We start from the raw sequence: 20,318 nt of genomic DNA on the forward strand, positions 1-20,318 counted from the left end.
CCAAATAAATTTAAAAAAAAAATAAGATAAGATATTACTTTATTGAACCCCCTGTGGGTAAATTCAGTTGTTACAGCAACCCAGACATAAGTACAATCAAGAAGTTTCAATGAGTAAAATAAAATAAAATAAAATAAAATAAAATAAAATAAAATAAAATAAAATAAAATAAAATAAAATAAAATAAAATAAAATAGATAAATAAAGCTAGAATACAATTTAGATATATACAATGTTACAATGGAATTTGGATTAAATAGCAGTAATTACAGGCGGTATTAAAAAAATTTCAGTAGTGACAGGTTGACATGGTGTGGTTATGGTTGGTAATGACAGATTAAGCAATAAATAGAAATAAATATGGGTATGTAATATTACCATGAGTTGTAGTTACAATAATAATGTTGTATAACATAATATAATATGGCAAAGATAATTTTAATACAGTATATTATGTATTATAATGCTTAAGATAAGATAAGATAAGATACTCCTTTATTCATCCCACAACTGGGAAATTCACAGAGTTACAGCAGTTAACAAGAAGGTGTACAGTACAAGAATTCCATCAAGAATATATATAGTAAAAAATGTCGATCAGAGACGACAGCTTGGCCATAATTCTCCTGTCCGGCACCACCTCCACAGGGTCCAGGACTGAGCTGGCCTTCTTCACCAGTCTTGTTCTCCTGTAACCTGACGCCCACAGCAGGTGAAATCCTTCCAATATGGCGTTCGTAGAATAGAATAGAATGTACTTTATTCATTCCCTAAGGGGAAATTCAGGTGTCTGGCAGATACAATTATAAACATCACATAAAACAAGTAATTCAGGTGTCTGTCAGATCATCTCCCATTGGCTAGAGAGTTATGAACCCTAATGGCTGCAGGGATGAATGATTTTCTGTATCTCTCAGTCCTGCAGAGAGATGAGCCGTCCACAGCCGCTGTTCCTCTGGTCCACAAAGAAGTTGTAAAGTGAGGCTCCAGTGAGTCCAACCTGGTTCCAATCACAGTGCCAGCTTTTTTCACTAGTTTGTCCAGTCGCCTCACATCCTTGTGTTATATACTGCTTCCCCAGCAGACTGCAGCATAGAATAACACACTTGCTACCACAGACTGATAAAACATCTGCAGCATCTTACTGCAGATGTCTAAGGATCTGAGCCTCCTTAAGAAAAAGAGGCGGCTCTGCCCCTTCCTGTAGAGTGCATCTGTGTTAAGGGACCAGTCTGAATGAGTATTTGTAGGTTCCATCCATCCATCCATTATCTTGACCGCTTATCTCGTTAGGGGTCACGGGGGGCTGGAGCCTATCCCAGCTGGCTTCAGGCGGAAGGCAGGGTACACCCTGGACAGGTTGCCAACCTATCACAGGGCTAACACAGAGAGACAGACAACCATTAATGCACACACTCACACCTACGGGCAATTTAGAGTGATCAATCAACCTGAGCATGTTTTTGGATTGTGGGAGAAAGCTGGAGAACCCGGAGAGAACCCACGCATGCACGGGAAGAACATGCAAACTCCACGCAGAGAGGCACCCGCCCGGCCGGGGATTCGAACCAGGAACCTTCTAGCTGTGAGGCAACGGCGCTACCCACTGCACCACTGTGCAGCCCCCTATTTGTAGGTTATGTGAGAAAATTAAAATTGACTTATGGAAACAAGTTAATTATCTTCAACATGTTGTATAAATAAGATGGAACAGAATAAAAATGTGTGTGCACAATGCTCTATAATTATCTTGTGAGATAAATATAATGACCTTTTGTTCACAATGTAATTGTCCTGAGGGTACATAGCTTGTACACACAAGATGATTATATTGTTCACACATGATAATTAACTTGTTCCTGCAAGATTATTACATTGAGCTGACAAGATAATTAACTTGTTTCGAAAAGATAAGTTAATATATTTTTGGGTACAATCAAAAAAAATACTTTTTGGAACTTCAGGGACTCTGTAGGGTTTCAGGGTCTGTAAAAACTGTAGCTGTAGTAAGTTTTATTTCATGTTTGATATGTTCTGAGAAATGCTTCATAAATTAAAGCATTCAGAGGTCATATTTTATATAATCTAAGTGTTTTATAGCCTTGTTCCATTTTCGAGTATTAAGATAACATTCAAATATTATTAAAGTGACAGGGAAACAGGATTCTTTGTTTGTGCAGTCAGCAGGCAGTGCGTGCTCTCTGTTGACAGGATGTTATTCACACGACGATTACTCAATAGTCACGATGATACGCCAAGAAGACATGATGATGCAGCATGAAGAGATAGTTTTGAACAGTCTGACACAAGCAGCGGTTCATTTAAGCATGAATCAGACTTGAATTGGTGAGTTGTTCTGGTGTGCTGATCCATGTCCTTAGAAGAGTAAACGTGCCAGTGTGATGAAACTTCCTTTTTAGGTGAAATTAAAAGTCATTTGTATGATGAAAATACGTTGACATACAAAGAACTCTGAGAGTAGAGAAAAGTTCCCTTTCTGGGCTGTAGCTATGTGTTTGTAGGCCATGGGGACCCTGCCCGTAAAATGCAGGGCACAATGCATTTGCCGACTTGCGTCCTCTGCCAACAAAAGAGACAGCAGAAGCAGCTCAAGACTACAGCTGTGGTTAGTGGGCACCATTTGTGGTTTTTGCAGTTTAGGCTACAGCAGGAGGACTTACTGTCTCTCAAAGCTGCCTATGGAGCCTTCAGCTATGTTTACTCAAAAGCAAAGGCTAAGCTAGTACCTTGGGCTTCCACCAGGGGGCATGTAGGCTATCAAGAGAAGCAGAGTTAAGCCAGGGTTCCTGTTGGCTCCACTGGCTGTCTAAGTTTGCCTCACACTTTGGTCAAAGTGTGACCTTCAGCACACAAAGGTGTTGCTGGCCAAAGTTTAAATCTATTGTTAGTTCTGTTGCCAGGTACATACAGTAGGTGCCTCCTGTTTCCGGGACTGCACCCACACAGAGTGGGTTAGCCAGATAATCTACACTGCAGGGTGTGGCTGGCAACTCCATCCAGAGCTACTTTGCCAAGAAGAGGAGATTAGGAGAGGGTACCTGCCGCCATGGGATCGGGATCAGACACGCTGGAGGCTGGGGTGCAGTGCACAATGGGGGAGGTTAGTCTCCGAGCTCCAGCACAAGAGTGTCCACTTCATAGCGTCAGAGAGCCTGCACGACATGGCACCAGAGAGTCTGCACTGACCAGTGTCAGGAAGTGTCTTCTGCCCTTCATTAGAGAGTCTCTGAAGAGAAGCAGCCCACCTTGTTCTGTGAATATCCCTCCTGCTCCTCATCATCACCACATGCTGCTGAGAGCTGAAGGTGCAGTCATGATGGTTTGCTTCAACAGGCAGAGAAGCCTAGCACCCCCAGGGCTTTGCCGTATGGCGCATGACCTACAGGCCCCCTCCCACCCATCAGAGCAGTACATGTACCAGGGTCTGGGAATCAGGCAGTAGACTGTGTGCTCAAGAAGTTTGGGCGACCTGTGGAAAAGCAGGCCACGGCAAGTGACAACCCCCCGCACCTTGACACAGACACCTTGGCTGATCAGTGGCCCTAAGGTTGTCTTCATGGGTCATCCACCTTCCTCATACTTCCTCCCTTCCTGCAGAAGAAGCAAGGCTAGTACGGCTCCAACACTCCCAGTCCACAGAGTTCTGCTCTCATAGGCCAGAGAGACTATTTTACCACTCTCCCAAAGAAGACATGGTGACTTTCACTTTGTGCTTGGCCTCAAAGGGGCGACCTCTTACCCCTACTAGAGGTCAGGTCAGGAGCATGTGTCCCTTAAGGGGCCTGCACCAGCACACGGGACATTCCCTATAATGATGTCCCCCAAAATATCAGACAGTTATAGGGCATCTTTTGTAGTTTAAACTCCCCACTCTCTACCTTTGGTGTACGATTATGAATGTAATAAATGTCAGAGTTTGTATGTGAATGCATGCATATTAAAGCATTTTGAGTGGTTTAAAGAACATAAGTCAAGTACTGAGCTTCTTTGAAATGCATGCCACATTTTTGCCCCAATTTGTATTAACAAGTAAAGTGACGCCAGCTTGTTCAACTCAACTCAACTCAACTTTATTTATAATGCACTTTAAGAACAACAGCAGTTGGACACAAAGTGCTGTACAGAAACATAATGGATAAATACAAACAATAAAATCATAAAATCAATAAGAACAATAAGATAAAATAAAGTTGAAAAATAAAAATAAAAATAAAAAGGCACTAAAACAAGAGCAGGGTCTCATGCTGAGTCGAAAGCCAGGGAATAAAAATGGGTTTTAAGACAAGTTTTAAAAGTGGACAGTGAGTGGGCTTGTCTGACGGCTAAAGGAAGATCGTTCCACAGTTTGGGAGCAGCGACAGAAAAAGCCCTATCCCCTCTGAGCTTCCGCTTGGACCTCGGTACCTCCAGGAGCAGCTGATCAGCTGACCTGAGGCACCGAGCAGGGGCGTAGAGATGGATCAGCTCAGAGAGGTAGGGCGGGGCGAGACCATTTAAAGATTTAAAAACAAACAAAATAATCTTAAAATGGACTCTATGGAGGGAGGACTGACTGATTCCTAAATAAAGTGCATTGCAGTAATTCAGGCAGTTCTCACTATGCATCTTCACCTGCATCCACCTGCAGGATCTGACTGAGGGTTTAAGATATTTTTTCCCATCCCTCCAAGATTTCTGCACATAAGAATATATCTGCAGGGAGTGATGAGGTCAGGGCCTAGACACCTAACACAAACAATGTTATAACAATGCCATAAACATTTCAAGCTGCTAAAGGGTGAGTTGATGTGTAAAGGATCAGAATGAGATGCAGAAACTGTTGCATTATATCCAGGAACTGCTCTCAAACACTTGCAGTAAATAACCCTCTTTGTAAGGCCAGACAGCAGTAGATATCAAACTTAGTCTTCTCATTAAGAGCCAGAATTAAACATTAATGAATCAAATTGTGCTCCAGAGTTATAGATTATAATGTCTTAATTGTATTTTGTTTGTAAGGCAGCAGCAGTAGAGCTCGATATATACAGTAAACAGCAGCCTCAGATGCCTTTTAAGCGGTGTGACCACTGCAGCAGTCAGACCTGCTGTCTGCAGAAGAACATGTTTTCAAATAAGGAAGTAAACTCAGTTCAGTTCAAACCTGTGGAGGAAACTGAGACAAACTGTCGTGAGCTGACTTTGTGGTCTGAAGAGAGAGAGAGACCGAGAGAGAGAGAGACGAGCCGCTGCTTCTTTTTCTGCACCTTCTGTGTCTTAAGTTGGTGTTCATCTCGTTGGAACAAACAGCCAGGAGTTCAAATGGGCTGGAGCGAGCACTTTTGCTTCACTTAACAACAGATCCATGTGTCAGGATGAACAGCAACAGCAAATCAGTGAACTCCACGGCAATAAAGGCAGAGATCAAGAGGCATGATTCTCTCCAGAGTGCAATCAATAGACTTTACAAGCAGTTTGAGAGAGTTGGGGATCAGCAGCTGCGCTCAGGCCTGAAAGTTTACCTCCGCAGCATTCAAGGTAAGCTCATCTGCTGCTTTTTCTGATTTGCTTGATGTATTGAGGTGAATAGCGACACATCACCTGTGCGCTACACTTCTGGTGGAAGAGATCATTCAAAAGTTGGTGCTCAGTTTGACCTTCAGGAGGCTTGTTTTTCATGCTGCACCAGAAAAAAGCTCTGCAAACTATCAGTGCAGACTTTGGTTCACAGTCTGTCTCTTTGTCAGAGTAAGTTGTTGGGCGTTGAGGGAACACGACGGCGTAGGTGATTGATATCGTCCTCTTTACTTCCTGTCTAGATCGGTGTGCGTTTCTGTGGAAAGACTTCCTTCCTCTCTCTGTTTTTCTTTTTCTCGATGCTCATTTTCTTTCTCATTGCACTCTGACACCAAAACAGCTCACCTCCCCGCAGCTTTTTTAATATAGTGCCATTAGTTTATCACTCAGCCTCTGGACCGGGACAACCAATGGCAACATCCCTCTGCAACCATCGCCATGGCAGCAGGATGAAACCTGCTGTGTGGCCTACTTCCTGTCTGCCAATCTGCAACTGCCCTCAAAGCCACTTCCTTTCAGACGAACAGGGCCTTTACATGTGAAGCTGATCCCTTTACATCATTTCCTCTCATCTCTACTTCCCTCCCTTTCTTGTTAAAGTGACTCAATGTGTTACCGTTAAAGCCCCTTTGTTTGTTTGTTTTATTGTTATCAGGAACTATTAAGCGTTTCAGGGGGAAAGGTGAGAAACGTCTTTCCTTTCTTTAGAAACAGAAGTGACGTATTGCTTTAAAGAAAAACCTCTGTGGTATCTGACAGTCTTGTATTCAACGTCCCACTGTACATATAGTTTCAGTCTCGTACACAGAGAATAATAATGAGGAGTGCACATTGTAGGCCTCCTTCATTACACGTTCTATGTCCAGACTTTACCTATTCTGCTTTATTTGACTCACTAAAACATCTGAATATCAGCTAATATCAGGGACTACATTTTTCCTACACTTCAGTGACTGACAGCTTCAGAATCAGAGTCAGCTTTATTGGCCAGGTATGCTTGAACACTCAAGGAATTTGACTTGGTAAGCTGTGCTCTCTTTGTACAAGAAATTAGAAATATATATATATATAATAACAACAATAAAAAATAAAAATAATATCAACTATAAACACAAAAGAACAACAAGTAGGCATTGCTAATATGTACAGGCTAAAATAATATGATTGTAATATGACAGCTTAACCCTCCTGTTGTGTTTGTTTCTTAGTGACAGCAATAATGTTCATAATTAGTTACCCAAAAATGTCAGAACCCAAAAAATCCTAATAAACATTCTTTAATCTCATTATTAACTCCATTACTAACCATTTCAATCAATATTTAGTGCAATGGTGTTCTTTAATTCTCACAGATCATGGTTCAAAGAGGATAACTCACTCTTTTTTCATGACACTTCATAATAAAACTTTTTTTAATGTACATTGAAAAGCCCTAAATATAAATACAATAGTTTTACATGACACACATTTTTGTTTATTTTATTTTACTTTTTTTTTTTTTTTTGGAAGTAATGTTGATGAATTAACACAATAACTTTAAATTGGTACATTTGACCTGCAACATAACAACAGGGTTAATGAAACTTTGAGGATTTATCATGTTGTGTTAATTCTGGTGACCCCTGTGAATCGGTTGTATTTTTCACAATGAAGACTTCATTTCCCATGAGCACTCTCACCTGCTGAGGTAAACGCATGGGTACAAGTGGCTCTTGTCATCACGTCATCACGTGTATTTGTTGTTAAAGCTAATGAATGGACTACAGATCGTTTTAACTCTACTTTCCTTTATTGAAGACAACATTCATCAGGATGCAGAGTGATGAGGTAAAGTGTTGATTTGTATCTGCGTCAAGTTATCAACTGTAACATAACGGCTAAACTTTGAGTTATAATCAAGAGTTAGCTCAACAAAGTGAGTTAAACACAGCCCAGGTGTCATGATGTGACCTCAGGTGTCCTAGAATAATCTGAATAACGTAAATATGAACACAGTTTAACTCTTTATCCCTCAAAGAGCAGTGAAACATTCCGAGCAGGTGTTTTGGTTTAAGAGGTGACCCTGTTAACTGGCGACTCTCAGCCGAATGTGACAGGGGTTGAAGCTCCAACGGCTGTTGAGAACTTGCGAATGAATCACTATGCATTTTTTTCATACTCATGTCAAAATATGCTACACAAATATGTCTTTATTAAAAAACTAAAGGTAGTTTCGAGATAATTTTGAAGATAATTGTTGTAACTTCGACAAACGGCTGAAAGTCGCCAGTTAACAGGGTCACTTTTTAAATCATTACACTGACACGTACAATATGTTCCATTCGACGTCATTTAGCTCTTTTAGCTAGCAAAGCATTTAGAAAGTTTCTCAGTCTATAACAATACTTCAACATTAAAAGTACATATTTTTGCTGATCCTGCTTCAGTATCACTCATGAGGACAAAACATTAAGTCAAAAGAAAATTATCTAAAGAAAATAAAAACTCCTCCTGCTTGATAACTCACTTCTTATTGACACACTTTACCAGCTGAGGTCCAAACAGAGACACTTCAGGGTGAGAGATGAATTAAACTCTGCTTTTTTTAAAGAATATCCGACCTGAACACAGGCACTAACATTAGTTTCATTTTTTTTATTTTCAGAAAAAAGAGGTACATTACAAAGGTACAGTCAAAAAATATAACATTTTCTCCTCTCCCTCCCTCCCCCCTTCCCAAACCCAACTCAGTCCTCTTCTTTCATAATGTAGACATTAAGAGATCTGTATACTTACATAAATATACATAGACCCCTTCACATGAGTATTCATATGAAATAAAAACACAACAGTGTACCTAATGTTGAAAAGAAAAGGTATATTTGTACATAAGTTCATGGACTATAACACTTACCTACACCCACCATTCAGCTTGCATACATATATAAATATAGCCCCACCTACACATAGGCATAGCCACAGATGCATGCATGTACCGTACAGTAAAAAAATAAGAATGAGAGTGAAACAGAGTTCTGTTAAGCATTGCGAACACTCTGTGCAAGATCCAGGTACCAGCAGCATCCCTGCATCCACATCTATAGTTCTCATTTTCTGGCACAAAGAATCCCAATGAGGCCGCGAGGCAGAAGAGCAGGCACATTATGTAGCCACCCCAGAGAGGGGTACTAACATTCAGCTTAAAGAAATAACCAGTTTGAAGTTTGAAGTTTTTATTTTATTATAGTGTCATGCATATAATCATATGTCCAGTTTGCATGCGCTTACAGGACACCATGAATTCACACAGTCCAGGGTCAGAGGGCACAGCACGATCAGTCCTTGTAAAGAAATTGAGGAAAAACATTTGGACAGAATAAAATAAAAATAAGAATGCACACTACTTCAAAGACTATCATATCTTCTTTTCCAAGCTTTTGGGAAAAAACTATCCATCCATCCATTATCTCGACCGCTTATCCCGTTAGGGGTCACGGGGGGCTGGAGCCTATCACAGCTGGCTTCGGGCGGAAGGCAGGGTACACCCTGGACAGGTCGCCAACCTATCACAGGGCTAACACAGAGAGACAGACAACCATTCATGCACACACTCACACCTACGGGCAATTTAGAGTGATCAATCAACCTGAGCATGTTTTTGGATTGTGGGAGGAAGCCGGAGAACCCGGAGAGAACCCACGCATGCACGGGGAGAACATGCAAACTCCACACAGAAAGGCACTCGCCCGGCAGGGGATTCGAACCAGGAACCTTCTAGTTGTGAGGCAACAGCGCTGGGAAAAAACTAGCTATTTCAAATTCTAAGAAGTTCAAATCCCTTCTAGTTTTTGCAAATCCATCCACCACAACATTTCAGGCTTTTTACAGGCAATCATGAAACTATTTCTCTCTGAGGTCATCATAGTTTGTACAGTGCAAAACAAATGGGACTCTGTTTCCACTTCATTCAAATCACACAACTCACAGAGTCTGTTTTCTTCTGGGATATTTTTGAATCGACCGACCTCGACAGCCAGAGGAAGAACACCAGATATTAACTGAGCAACCAAAGATCTTTGGCTTCTAGATAAACAAGATGTTATGTATAATTTGGGGATGAAATTCTGTTTGATCTGCACATGTCCTTAGTTTTGGTTTGGACAGAAGCCTATGAGAACATTGTCTCTAATAGGCTAATGTCATAGGTCATGAAGACGCAACAGGATAAGAGTGAAACTATATTTATAGATGCATTTACACTCATTGTACAAAACAATAACCGTTATATGTAGAAATAAGATGTGAATTGAGACTTATCAAGAAAAATATACCCTTGAAGTAATTTGAGACTATTTAAAAGAGCATGTGTAATGTCTTTTGAGGCCAAATGTGTTGGAAAATCTCATAAAATTAATGGATTATCTTCAGGTTTAATTTGAGTCACATTACTTCATTACTCTCATTCGTCCGTTTGTCTGTGAGCTGAATGTCAGTCAGCTCCCAGGTGGTTTCTGGTGAGCTTTGAGGTCTTTTTAGGAGCTGGCAGATTTTAAAACACTCTTAAGGGACACCCCCTGCGTGTAAAAACATTCAGTTAATTTTCTTTTTTATATATAATTAGGCTGCTGGAGTGTCTGTGCTGCAGTGAGGATCAAAGTCAGAGTATCCTCAGTGGAGGCCTGGATCTGTGAGAGTAGAGTTCACTGGTGCTAAAAAGAGAGCCACCTCTCCTGTGGACTTCATAAGCGAGTGGGATGTGGTCGGTTGGTGCTGTGTGCCAAAGAAAGGCAGCGACAGAGAGAGAGAGAGAGAAAAACAGAAAGAAAGAAAGACATGGAGGAAAGGGAGTGAGGTGGGAGCTAAATGAAGACATTTAAATATGAATCTTGACTGCTGCTCGCTGCTGCATGGCGGGGAAGAGGACAGCTCACAGTGAAGGAGAAATGAAAAATCACCCAGCATGACCACTGCCCTTGGCCGCTGTCCATCTGACAGCGGCTGCCTATGGGTGTCAGTAGTGTGTGGGGAGAGCTTTGTCTGCATGCATGCATGTGAGTCTCTCTGCATGGGGACAAAGTGTCTGCCTGTATATCTGTTGTTTTATGTGGGCGTCTATTTTAAATAATTAGATTCAGCGTGCAGACATAATCTTACAGACACAGCCAGGCTGACATCAATCATCGGTTTGTCTGACGCCTTTTTAAGCCTCAAGCCTCGTAATGTCATTTTTTTAAAACCAGAAGTGATGATATGTGGATGGAGGGGCAGTTCTGTGGAGGAGTGAGGGGTTGGCAGGTTTTAGAGTTATCGTAGTTACACAGTCTGTGTAATTCATAAGCCATCAAATGAACCAGTCAACCATTGTGTTTGAACAGAAGTGGATCTGTTTGTAGTGGACACGGACTAGGAGGGGGGGGATTGTTTATCAGAATGTGAGAGCTTAGAGAGCCACAACTGGCCGTTAGCTCACCTGAGTCTCTGCTGATGGAGGTACAGGTGGTAGCATCACATTACGAGCTGTGTGGCTTAAAATGAAGGATGCACAATACAGATGTCTTCTTGAGCCAGTACTGATTATTGAGGATGACTTGCTCCTGATGGCTGTTACTACTCAAATTACTGATATATACTTTTTAAATTTACATTTTAAAATGTTGTTTCTGTTTCCTGTTTTCTGTGCATGCAACAATGTCTTTCTCACGTTTTGGTCTTCATCAGCCGTCAAACTGACACTCACTGGACTCGGTGCTGCTGCCAGAGTTTAAACAAGGAAAAAGAAAACAGATCACATAACCCCGCTGTTTAAAGCTCTGCACTGGTTACCTGTTCCTTTTGGATTTTAAAGTTCTTTTATTTGTTTTTTTCTTTTCTTCCTTTCTCCCTCTTGTCTGCATACATATTTCTGGTTTGTGTCATGTTTGTCACAAACTGTCAAATATTAATGCAATTTATTCTTGCAGCAAAAGAAAAGAAAGACAACATTTTTCTTCTGTGCTTGTGACTGTGTGCATGCGACCATCACCATCCCTCTTAGAACTCTGGCCTATCTTTTATTGACAGCTAATATCATGTTCTGTAGAAGAGGGCGTGCACACCTAGGTGGACCAAAAAAATAAATAAAAGAAAGTAAAAGAAAGATTACACAAAGATATACAAAGGGACAGGGAAAGAGAAGGAGAGAGAGACCTAAGACACTTAGATGGAGAGGGACCATCTCACCATGACGCCAAAAAACACCGTGCGGTGATACTAATGATTAAGCAACCCTTAGTGTCCACAATCATTACTGAAGCTTGGGTCTTTTATTTGTTTTTAAAGCTCCACCATACATCACTGATCTCCTGTCATTTTATGTTCCACCGTGATCACTGAGGTCCTCGAATGCTTCCCTTTTAAATGTCCCTCATGTGTCCCTCACAAAGAGAGAGAGCTTTCTGTTTATATGCCCCTGAACTGTGGAACTCTCTGCCTCTGGACATTAAAACGGCGAGCTCTCTGGGTGTTTTAAACTTAAGACTTACCTTTTTAATCTGGCTTTTAACTTGGAGTAATTTCCTTTACAGTCATTCTAAACAGACACATAAAATAACAGCACTTCCTCCTTTTAACTTGGAGTCATTTCCTTTTAGCCCTGGACTGCATTATTACAATTATGACCATTGTTGTAGTATCATTTTTATTTATTTTATTTTATTCTATCTTATTCTATTTTTTTAAATCTTATTTTTATTTTTCTGGTACTTATCTGATTTTAATTAATTCATTAATTAATTCTTCTTCTTCTTCTTCTTCTTCTTCTTCTTCTTCTTCTTCTTCTTCTTCTTCTTCTTCTTCTTCTTCTTCTTCTTCTTCTTCTTCTTCTTCTTCTTCTTCTTCTTCTTCTTCTGTTATAAGGTAGGTAGTCTGAGGACATGCAGGGCATGGTCGCGGCCGGGAGTCGAACTGGCGACCTCTGTGAAGAGGACTATAACCTCTGTATGTGGGGCGCTTAGACCACTAGACCACCAACTCCCCAATTGATTGATTTTTAAAAATGTATTTATTTGATTTTATTTGTCAGGTACTTCTCTAATTGTATTTAATTGATATTAATTTTATTTTAATTGATCTAATTCTGTTTATAAGTATTTTATTTTATTTTCAAGTATTTCATATCCCTGTCCTCTAACTTGTTTCAGCCTTGTATCATTTTATCTGTTGCTGTTGTTTTCTGTCTCTCTGTCCTTTTGTGAAGCCCTTTGCGCTGCATGCTTGAATGTATGAAAGGTGATATATAAATAAGAATTAGTTGAGAGTTGAGTGGACTAACGTCAGAAGTCCATCTGTCCCTGGTAGATCTTGGGTCAGTCGTGGATCGGACTGTGAATGTGAGCACTGCAGAGGTCACATCATACAGGGCAGGTGTAGGGAGACATCTGCAAGGTAGTGGCGACTCAGGATACTGCTTGTGTTCAGCCCTGAAGCAAGCAGAGGTGCACTTAGCTCTCACACACAGGCATGTAAAGTCCCCACACTTGTTAAATATGGATCTTTACACATGTTGCCTCCCCTTAAAGTGTGTTTGGGTTCCTATAAAGCGGCTCATCTTGTCGTTTTTTTATTCATGAGTCTTCTTCCATGGTGTCCCTTTCAGGTCGTGTCGTTTTCTTCCCCTTGAGCCAAAGGCGGCTGTCGGAGGTCTTTTGTATTCAGAGAGAGTAGTTTATTGCCCTCTCACTGACTGTGGAGGGGAGGGGAGGGGGGAGAGCGGGCTGAGCAGGTGGACAGTCAGACCGTGTGTTATGAGATGATGGTGGGAGGCTGAGAGTGGCGCACTGTGGGGAAATGCATCCTCTGCTTTCCCGTCAAGGCGTTGTTTTTTTAATCAGAGAGTAATAAACGTGAAATTACACACCAGGTAATAATTCAAGAGATGGATGCGTAATCATGTTTGCTGCAGTGTTTGTTTTTGGTTCCACACGGTATATTTGCAGTTCCTCTTTTGTTCGACTGTCCGGTCCTTTCTGTTTGTTGAAGATTATCCAGCGGACGAAACTGCTCTGCAACTGTTTTGATGTCATACAAACCAGAATAGAAAGGAGAGTATTTTACACTTCCTGCTTCCTTAATCTAAAAAAAGCTGTTCTGCTTTATCCCTACACTGACGTCTGTTCGGCTTTTATCCTCCATAACATGTTGGTCAGACTAAACTAGACATCACTCGGTCTTACATCAAGATGAGTCCGGAAAATTGTGACACATTTCAAGTCATTTTAGGTCAAAGACTTCCTGGTAAAAGGTACAGCATGGACGGAGATAAATCAATCAATCAAGCTTTATTTATATAGCACCTTTCATACAAATAAAATGCAACCCAAAGTGCTTTACAGCGATTGAAAACAAGAAAGAAGCAGAAATGAAACAATGCTAAGACATTTTAGTGGAAGATAATAATAATGATAATAATAAAACTAATAAAAATACAAATTAAAAATAAGAACAACATAAAAATAAAATAAAATAGAGACCAATGCACACCAAAATAAAATGTGTAATTAAAATAAGTTAAAGCATCAAAATTAAGAAATAAAAATAGTTAAAATAAATAGATTTAAAAGGTAAGGATAAGAGTTGAAAAATAAAACTAAGGCTGAAAAGTATCAATAAAACTGAGTAGATAAATAAAATTAAATAAATGAATGAATAAATACATAAAAATAGAATAAGATAACAGTAAAAATTACTAAAATAATAAAGCAACATTTAAATCAATATTATATTAAAAGGTAGGTAATAAAATTGTTAAACCCTACATAAAAGCCAGACTGAATAAATACGTTTTTAGTTTACGTTTAAAAGTCTCAATATCTCCATCAGCTCCTCTCATAAAGGACTCTTTCTCTTAATCGTTTGTGGTTTCCATGTAAGATCATTTTGAGGCTTCTTTGATGCACATTTAATTCTCAAAACTTTTTTTCTTCCTGTAAATGTATCTGGTTTTGTCCTGGAAACATGTGAAAGATATTGAGCGGGTGATTATGCAAAATATAATCCTAACAAGGTGAGACAAGACCTTGCCGTAAAAAAAGGAGGGGTCTTGTCTCACCTTGTTGGACTTGTCAGGATTTCTATTCAGCATGCATTTCATCTGTGCTGTTGCCTCACAGTAAGAAGGTTTCATGTTCCAATCTCCTGCCAGGCACTATGGCAATATTTAAATATCGTCCCCTTGGTTGTTGCCTTGGTTCTTTCCAGCTTCTTCCCACAGTCCAAAAACATCCTCGTCAGGTGGATCGGTGGCTCTAAATGGCCCGTAGGTGTGAGCTAATGTGTGAATGGTTGTCTGTCTCTACATGTTAGGCCTGTGATGGACTGGCCACCTGTCCAGGGTTTATCCCGCCTCTCGCCTAATGACAGCTGGGATACGCTCCAGCCCCCCCCGAGACCCCAAACGGGATGATCACCTGCTCACTATAACTAACAAGCTGACGCTAAGTATTGATCCAAAGATGATTTTATTGCATCAATGTACATAAATGGAATACAGAACACACACACACACACACACACACACACACACACACACACACACACACACACACACACACAATCTCAGGTACATCTAGAAAGGACATAAAGAACTAAACACAACTGGCATCCACACACAGGTGGATTCTCAAATCAAAAAATAAATAAATGAATAAATAAATAAATAAATAGTAATAATGATAAAAACAATAGTGTATTTATTGAAATAGAATAAATAAGTACAATGAAGTACAGTACATGAAGAAGTACAGTTCTACTACTATGTCCGTGGTTTGAGTAGATTTTATTGATTTTAAATTATTTATTTATACAGCTGAAAAAATGGTCCCTCATATTCAGGGGTTGGTAGCGCTATCATTACAATAGTGTTCTTATCTGCCTACTCACAGGCTGAATTAATGTCAAACTTTCTGTTGTTATTCTTAATAGATGTATAAAATAACAGCAGCTCCTCCTCCCAGTAACTTTTCTGTTCCGGCCAAATTCCCCCAGATCCGATCCGTCCCAGCACCAGATCTGATAGGTTTCTATTCTCGTCAATGTGTTAACTTCCACTGGATCCGCTCCGTTGCGTTCCGGCTCCGTCTCTGATCCAGCAGGTCAGAGCCCTCCGGATCAGATACACAAGACTTCTATTCTTGCCGGATGCCGGAGCACGATGCATCAATCTCAACAGAGCAGATGGAGCGGGACAGGAAGTCAGGTTTCACCAAAACAAAATGAAAACATCCGGTTAATTTTCAGAATAAAACACTCTGTGTTATCACCAGATCGTATTTCACTTAACTACAACAACAAACCAAAGTCATGATGAGCGGAGCCAGGCCTGGAGTCAACAGGTCAGAGGTTTTCAGAGGACCAGAAAGACAACATGGATGAGGAGAGGAGGAGGAGAATCCTTGATTCAGTGATTACCACGGGAAAACCGTGGTCACATGACTCCAGCTGTCCGGCGGTCCTGCTCGAAGCGCGGAGCTGGACCGCAGCGGATCGGAGACGGGCCGTACAGGGATATGGTGGAAGTCCTGGGTTAACCAGTCCTGTAACTCTGCCAGACCAAACCTTGCGCCCATTTGAGGCTTCTTTGTGTCTGTTTTCTTCAATTTGATCGACGTCGCTTTAACCTCCCTTGCTCTCTTGTTGTCTCTCCTCTTCTTCTCTCTGCTGGTGACCACTCAGCCTTTAACGACCAATCTAAAGTTTCCTGCCGTCCAAAGAAGTTACTAAAAATATCCTCTGTGTTGTTTACTGTAATTGATCGATTAGTCACTTAATGACGAGGATTTTTGATATCAGATTAAGTCCTGGAGAAAATTGTTTTTAAATCACAGACAACGCTTTGTCTTAACATTTTGTCACATGCATCATGTGTGATCATCTCTGTATGATGTGAATGGTTTGTTGTCTTCACACAGAAATGACAGCATCTGTGGTTCATTCTTTTGCATTCTGCGGTCCAACTATTGATGTCCAATATGCTCTCATCCTCTCATGCTGATGCTTGCTTCATGCTGTGAGCACCGAGCTCACCCACTTCTGCTAATGAACACATGCCGTAGTAGGCAATAGACTACAGATCAATACACTCACAGGAAACCTCTTTCACTCACATGTACAAGACACTCAAACACACATTTACACAAAGAAGCACTCACACAGAGGAACAGCATTTTGGTACGGAGATCCTGGCAGTGATTGTGATGCAGAATGTACCGAAGCAGGAGGAGGAGGAGGAGGAGGAGGAGGAGGAGGAGGAGGAGGAAGGACAGGGAGGAGATGATTGTGCCACCAGAGCCAGGAAGATTGTAACACCTTAGCAACAAACAAGCCAAGCCTCCTACCGAGGAGGAGCCACACAGAGCCACACATATTCCTCCACACACACACACAGAAACACACACATTTGTGCACAGATCGACAGCTGGAGACAGATGGATGATGTGGAGGAAACTATTCTGGCAGCTGTATTAATGAAACAGGGAACACACACCCCACCCGAGTGTCTCTTTTCCTTCCTCAAACATGCATCCCTATATTTCTCCCTTTCTCAGTTTGTCATTCCTGCCAATTTGTCGCTCCCTTCTTCTTCTTCCCTCTCCCTGCTGCTGCTGATCTTTCCTCCTGCGGTCTCCCCTCATTTAGCAGGTCCAGCTCGTGTGTGCACTGCTGTTTTACCACCAGCCGTTACCCGCTGCCTCCCCCCCTCCTCTCCGGCACACAGGGAGGAAGATGGAGGGGAGGGGATGGGAGGGATGAGCAATAAAGCTGGGACCCTGCACAGTCTGAGAGGAGCAGAAGCAGAAACACAGATACAGAGAGAGGGAGAGAGAGAGGGAGGGAGAGAGAGCAAATAAAGGAGGGAAAGACGAGAAGCAGGATCCTTCCTTCTGCATTGTATGGATTGCTTATTGGAACGAGGAGGGGCATGTAGAGGGAGGGGACACTAGAGATCCAGATCAGTGTGTTTGTGGGAGCAGGAGAGAGAAACGCAGAGTGAGAGAGAAGAAGAAGAGCTGTGCATGTGTGAGGTTGTGTGCATGCATGAGTGTGAGAGTGTGCATGAGTGTGTGATGTGCTTTGGACTCGCTGAACCTGTGCGACGGTGTCTGTATCGGAGGTAGGTTTCAGAGGCAGTCGGTGGAGCTGTTGGAGCGGTGACTCCTCGCCTCAGCGCCTCCTCCGTGTGTTGTCATGCCTAACGCCTGATGCACTCAGAGGACACAGGCTGCAGCCCGGGAGACAGCGAGAGGGGCGTGATGGCCGGACGCGCCCTGACTCGGTCATGCATCTCCACGTATCAGCACAGGCTTCTGTCGGCTTCTCCTGTCCCTGATCCCCTTCAGCACTCATCAATGTCCTTCCTGTGCGTCTCCGCGCTGCTCTCTCTGAATGGATGCTGCTGTCAACACACATGTGTGGATTTGCAATGAGAGCTCAGGATCTGGACTGGACCTCATACAGCTCTGGGGTGTGCTGGGCCATGCTGCTTTAGGTTGACACTGATGAATTTTTAAAGACTTCACCTTCTCAGCCGCTGTTGATCATATTTCTGGATGACGTATGATGCGGGGCTGTTATTATTCTGAATTCAATCAAGGCTTTGCTGAAGAGGATGGACTGGGCATCATATGAGAGGGGGGTGCTGCACATACAGAATAAGGTCAAGTAAATAATTAGCATCAGGAATGAAGCATCCATAATGAAGATTTATTTGCCTCAGTGGTGGCTACGTTTTAATTGGGTGTTCTCTAAGAACAAAAGAGCTGATTGGACTGCACTGACTGAATGTTGAAGGTTGTCAGGAAGAGATTTCTTTTCTGTATCCGAGACAAATGAAAATTTCAGTCAGAGAAGAAATCCGTGACTGAAATTGAAAATTGAAAACAAAGAAGTGGGGATTTGGGGGATGGATGTAACCAGCAGCCGCTCTGCTGTTGAATCTTCCAAGGAGAAACTTAATCTCCCTCCATGTAAGTTTTTGGTCGCAGTCGTGCCGTCAGATTCTTTCACATCCCCCCGCGCTGGCAAACTGTCAGTGCTTCATGTTGCTCTGTCTGGTTTCATTCATCCACTGTGTGTCTACTGAAGCCTGTCCACATGAGCGGAGGCGGCGCCCTGCAGCAACGCACCACCTACCTCATCTCCCTCACCCTGGTCAAGGTAGAGGCTGTGGAGGAGAATGGAGGGGAGGCCAAGAGCAGCACCCAGGGGAAGGAGGTGGAGGCCGGGCAAGGAGAAAGGGCAGGAAGAGAGGAGGCCGCGGCGAGAGCGGAGGCAGGAGGTTACGCTCCTGCTCAGGCTGAGAACGGAGCCGGGGTTGTTCTAGGACAACCGCAAAAGGCTGAGGGTGCTGCTGTTGGGAAAGACAGGAAGTTGATTGAGGAAGTCAAAGATGAAGAGAGGAAGCCTCTCAGCCCGATGAAGGATAAAGTGCCCTCTGCGGTCGATGTCCCGGGTAAAGGGAGTGAGAAGCCAACAGGCAGCCTCTCCATACCTTTACCTGAGAGGGTGACCAAGTCTGTGGAGATCGACTTCACACGAGTTGAGACAACGCTTACCACCCCAGAGGCGCAGCAATGCAGGTCACCCTCGCTGACCAGAACACCTCCATCAGAGGTGGTGGAGCCCAGCCGGACCCCGACCAGGACCAGCCTCCCCATACGCCCGGTCGGGCAGCGGCCTGTGAGTCTTCTGAAGTCTCACAGCAACGTCGCCACCCGAGGGCGAGAATCCAGAGATGGTAGAGAGCGCAGCCCGACCTCGGCACAGAGCCTGGACCGCAAGGACTGTCGCATGCAGACCCGCTCACCGGGCCCCTGTAGGGCCTCCTGGGCTGAGGCGAGCAGGCCCGATGGATGGAGGGACATGCGGGATGAAGCTCCATCTGGAATCCCTCTTGAGATGGCCGCTGTGATGAGAGACATGCCCAGGAAAGAGAGACTAAAGTCCGGGTCGGCTTCCTTACCTGCGCCCGTGACTCAAGTCGGCAAACCAGGCCGCAAAGGTAAAAGCCGCACACTGGACAACAGCGACTTGAACAGCCTCTCTGAAGACCTGGGGCTGGCCCGGGAGGCTCAGCAGGCCCAACAGGGCCAAAGAGGCTCGGCTAAAGATAGAAAGATGCTAAAGTTCATCAGTGGTATTTTCACAAAGAGCAGTTCGGGGGCAGCAGGGTCATCCTCCACAGCGCCCCCTGTCTACATACAGAGAGACTCCAGCGAGGAGGAAGGTAGGAGAACAAATGCACACACATCGAGAGTTGTTCTGATTGAAATGTCTCTGATGCTGGATGCATGTGGGATCAGGTATCAGGAGTACCCAGGTCCATGCAACGATGACACACATTTTGAGCCCAGAATAAGATCTGCTTCCACATGAGATCATTCCTTCTTCCCACTTGTTTCCACCTTGGAGGTATTTGTCTGTCACTGGTTACGACTGTTGTAAGGCGGAAAAGAGAATCGTATTTTGTTTTTATATAGCGATGATGAGAGCAAACAACAACAACGAGTGTGCGCCAAGAATCTAACTTTAGGTGTACCTATAAATCAGTGTTATAACAATGCATAGGCGGATCCAGCAGGTCCAAGAGGCTGCAAGTCTGGCTGCTGCTATTGTTCGTGTGTAGGCGCTCTGCTGGTTTTTAGGTGAGGATTTCTTTTATGTTCATGACTCCTGGTTGATTTATTTAATCGCCAAGGTGTCCTTTTCTCTAAAACACATAAACCTCATATTCA

At 42.7% G+C, this 20,318-nt stretch overlaps 1 protein-coding gene across 4 annotated transcripts in view; it reads left to right on the plus strand.

Moving 5' to 3' along the window:
- Window positions 1-5,157: 5,157 nt before the first annotated feature.
- Window positions 5,158-20,318, plus strand: part of agap2 (ArfGAP with GTPase domain, ankyrin repeat and PH domain 2) — a 45,604-nt gene continuing 30,443 nt past the window's right edge. The window contains exons 1-2 of one of the 4 annotated variants that reach the window (XM_034695891.1): window positions 7,246-7,401; window positions 8,219-8,240. In XM_034695891.1, the coding sequence (XP_034551782.1) occupies window positions 7,387-7,401; window positions 8,219-8,240 (37 nt within the window). In that variant the 5' untranslated portion in view covers window positions 7,246-7,386. Of the gene's footprint in view, window positions 5,536-7,245; window positions 7,402-8,218; window positions 8,241-14,927; window positions 15,028-18,658; window positions 19,811-20,318 lie in introns of those variants that run through there. The other 3 variants (XM_034695889.1, XM_034695890.1, XM_034695888.1) reach the window with 3 other exon arrangements.

The sequence above is a fragment of the Notolabrus celidotus genome, chromosome 11, assembly GCF_009762535.1.
Source record: "Notolabrus celidotus isolate fNotCel1 chromosome 11, fNotCel1.pri, whole genome shotgun sequence".
NCBI lineage: Eukaryota > Metazoa > Chordata > Actinopteri > Labriformes > Labridae > Notolabrus > Notolabrus celidotus.